Here is a 4,177-nt window from a genome sequence, read left to right on the forward strand (position 1 = left end):
GCACGCAAGCTTACAACATAACTGAAGCGACTTAAATAATAACATGGTATTGTAAGGTCAAAATAATTTGTGAGCTAATTCTCTGTTCCTAACACTTCTAAAATGGTGACTATTTCAAGAAAACTGGCCCTGTCATGTCATGTCTACTTATGAAAAGGTTTGAAAGGGAAGTGCTTTAGATATTAATGCTTGCAGCGCTTATTTCTGACATTTTGTTGTTACTGTGTTATGCTAAAAATCCTTTTATGTCCATAATCTGTTAATGCTTGACATAAATATTACTCTGTGGTGAAAGATAACTACAGCTTACAAGTGTAAATTCAGGCATAGGACAATCAAAGGCTACACTCGACTTAAAGCAGCAGCACAAACAAACAAGATGTCACTCCCGACAGAGAAGACAGACAATCCTAAAGACACACCATTCAGGTCCAGCTCACGTGAAAGAAAGCTAACAGAGAAAGGCCAAGAGATGCATGACCAAGACACCAAAAAACGTGAGAAAGCATTTAACAAGACCTATGACTCTTGGAAGCAGGTAGCAAGGAAGACTAGGACAAAACTAAAAACCCTCTGTTCATCGGAAGACCTTAATGAATTACAGCAAGACATTCAAGCAAAGCATGATGACGTAGGCCAGCAGTATGAACCTATCCTACATAACAGTAACACCACACCAGAGATTGTAAAAAAAATGGATGCCTGTGTTACGCTAACAAAGGAAATTTGTGACCTCATATGTAACCGTCTAGAGACTATTAATCAAGATTATAATGACCAACTTGAGAAGGAAAGGGTAAGAGAAACATTAAACAAAGATGAATATGGATCTGTCTTTGGCCACACCAAAACTGAAACAGTAAGCTCATCAGAGTCACCGGAAAGATTGAGCAACCACTCTAGTACCCACAGCAGTAGAGTAGATGCACAAGCAGAGCTTGCAGCTAAGCTGGAACATTCAAAGGCCATGAAAGAAATCCAAGCACAGCAAGCACATCTTCACAAGTTAGAGGGTGAATGGAAACTTAAAGAGGCAAAAATGTTGTCAGAAATGAAACAAAAGGAGGTGGAAATGCAACAACAGTTGGAACAAGAGAGAGCAAAATTGCTGCAGTTACAAGCAGCAAAAGACGTTGCTATAGCAGCAGCTCGTGTGAGAGCATATGACGATTTTGAAGGTTTTGAGAACCATGATGAGGAGATTAATGACAAAAATAACTCTTCTTGCTACGGAATGGAAACTAAACCTCGATTAAACCCCAATGCTGCATCATTCCAACCACACCAAGCTGCTCCTGAAGTGACAATGACTCAAGAGTCTGTCAGTCTAGCACAAGCAATTGCCAGCTCATTAAGCATGAACCGCTTGCCTGTCCCTGAACCAACCACGTTCAGTGGTGACCCTTTAATGTATACAGATTGGAAGATGTCATTCATAGCTCTTATTGACAGAAAACCCCTCCCACCAAGTGAGAAGATGTTTTATCTCAAAAATTATCTTGCGGGAGAGGCACGCAAGGCTGTAGAAGGTTTCTTTTATCGAGATTCAGAGAACGCATACAATGGAGCATGGAAAGTCTTACAGGACAGATATGGGAACCCGTTCATCATACAAAAGGCTTTCCGAGATAAGCTCATGAGATGGCCAAAGATCAACACAAACGACCCACTAGCACTACAAGAGTTCGCTGACTTCCTCCAAGGCTGCACTGAGGCGATCCCACACGTCAAAGGACTAGCTATCCTTAACGATTGTGAGGAAAACCACAAGTTGCTCAAAAAACTACCAGAATGGATTGTGCGCAAGTGGAGTCGAATTGTTATAGAGGAACTTGACACATCTGGAAGCTATCCAGATCTTGCATGCTTCACAAAGTTCCTGAGCAAAGAGGCACGGATAGCTTGTAATCCTATTGCTTCTCCATTGTTGCTAAATTACAAGGCCACAGATGAAAGATCACCAAAGAGAGCCAAAGCTCTCAACACAAATACACAAACAAAGACTTTTGCTCAGGAGAAACAAGAAACAAACGGCAGTAATCTAAAATCATCTTGCTCCGTCTGTAAAAGTGAAGCTCATAACATCAAGTGCCCCACCTTCACAGCGAAGAGTGGTGAAGACAAAAAGGCATTCATCCATGAAAATCGGCTCTGCTTTGGGTGCTTGAGAAAGGGTCACATGACCAAAGATTGTAAGAGGCGACACACATGCAACATATGCAGCCGTCGTCATCCAACCTGCTTGCACGAAGACAGGAAACAAAGACCTGTGGAAGCAACAACGAATACTTCCACTTCCAAGAAAAAACATGAGCAAGCTTGGAAACGCAACAAACAAATCGTATCCCATTACATCAACACAACGGGCTTCTGCTACCTCAAGTATCGTCCCAGTCCTTGTGTCTTCAATACAAGAGCCACACAGAGAAGTACTTACATATGCAATACTGGACACACAGAGTGACTCAACGTTTGTCTTAGAAGATATACTTGACAAACTGAATGTCTATGCCCAACCAGTAAAACTGAAACTTAGTACTATGACGGCTATTGACACAATCATATCTAGCAAGAACGTCCATGGTCTACAAGTTCGAGGACTACACTCTAAGAACCACATCCAAGTACAGCAGGCCTACAGCCGTGACTTTATCCCAGTGGACAAGTCTTATGTCCCAACGAAGGAAACAGCATTACTGTGGCCTCATCTCAGACACTTGGCAGATAAGCTACCACCCCTTCAAGACTGTGATGTAGGGCTCCTAATTGGATATGACTGTCCATCAGCACTAGCTCCTCTTGAGGTTATCATTGGTGACAAAAATCAACCGTTTGCACAGAGATCAGAACTAGGATGGAGTATCATAGGCTCATCAAACCCCCACCTAGACAGACAAGGAAGTCAGAGCTTTGTGCATCGGCTCACAGTAAAAGAACTGTCAATTCCATCAGCGACAGATGTTCTAAAAGCCCTAGAATCAGACTTCACTGAGCGAACTTATGAAGATAAATATGTGTCCCAGAATGATGTTCATTTCATACAGTTCCTCAGTGACAACATCACGCAGAAGAAAGACGGACATTATGAGATGCCCCTCCCCTTCAAGGGCAACAGTCCACCCAACCTACCAAACAACAAGAGGCTAGCCACAGTTCGCCTGCAGTGTCTTAAGAAGAAATTAAAGACCAATAAACAATATTATGATCAATACAAAACATTCATGGAAGAAACAATTAACAAAGGTGATGCAGAGCCTGCCCCTACAACATCTGAGGGAGAGACAGAGTGGTACCTTCCGCATCACGGTATCTATCACCCCAGAAAACCGGACAAGCTGAGAGTCGTATTCGACTGTTCGGCCAAATTCCATGGTGTTTCTCTAAACGACACTCTACTAACTGGGCCTGATCTTATCAATCCTCTGGTAGGAGTTCTTTGCCGCTTCAGGAAGGAGGCTGTAGCGATCATCTGTGACATCGAAAGAATGTTTTATCAGTTCTCCGTCACTCCTGTATCCCGGAATTATCTGAAATTCCTCTGGTGGAAAGGTGGAGATTTGGAGAAGGAACCACAGGAATACAGGATGGCGGTTCATCTCTTCGGAGCCGCCTCGTCTCCAGGATGTGCCAATTTTGGCTTGAAACATCTGGCACGGCAACACAAAGCTACCTATCCACTGGCATCAACATTTGTGGAGAAAAACTTTTATGTTGATGATGGGCTAGTCAGCGTCCCATCGGTCGAGGAAGCCAAGAAGCTGATCACTGAGTCACAGGAGTTGTGCAAAAGAGGAGGCCTACGCCTTCCCATAAATTCAACTCAAATGAGGAAGCCAGCCCTCGCCTGCTTAGATCACTCAGAAAGAGCAGCAAACCTCGAACCCTCTAGGACTGGATCCAAACCTATCTGAAGCGTTGCACTCGGCATTCAATGGTCGATTTAAAACTGACACTTTCACCTTTCAACATCAGCTTGAAAGATCAGCCTTCAACCCGGCGTGGTTGCCTGTCTGTCATTGCTTCTCTTTATGATCCACTGGGATTCATCGCTCCATTCAGCCTAACCGGAAAGCGTATCCTTCAAGAGCTGTGTCACAGAGGCATTGGATGGGATGATCCACTCCCAGAAGATGGGAATGATGAAGAGGTTTTTTGGACAGATTCACAAGTTGTGCTT

At 43.5% G+C, this 4,177-nt stretch overlaps 2 protein-coding genes across 2 annotated transcripts; both read left to right on the forward strand.

The window, feature by feature from the left end:
* Positions 1-9: 9 nt before the first annotated feature.
* Positions 10-2,300, forward strand: LOC118336620 (the record flags this gene model as incomplete). Its single annotated transcript, XM_035673281.1, is given in 1 exon segment — positions 10-2,300. A coding segment is annotated over 1 exon segment (1,921 nt), but the record flags the coding sequence as incomplete, so codon positions are not given.
* Positions 2,301-2,356: 56 nt separating this feature from the next.
* On the forward strand, positions 2,357-3,806 carry LOC118336621 (the record flags this gene model as incomplete). The annotated part of the gene is given in 1 exon segment (XM_035673282.1): positions 2,357-3,806. A coding segment is annotated over 1 exon segment (1,266 nt), but the record flags the coding sequence as incomplete, so codon positions are not given.
* Positions 3,807-4,177: the final 371 nt, after the last annotated feature.

Source organism: Morone saxatilis, unplaced genomic scaffold (genome assembly GCF_004916995.1).
Source record: "Morone saxatilis isolate NCDOM2014 unplaced genomic scaffold, NCSU_SB_2.0 Contig273, whole genome shotgun sequence".
NCBI lineage: Eukaryota > Metazoa > Chordata > Actinopteri > Moronidae > Morone > Morone saxatilis.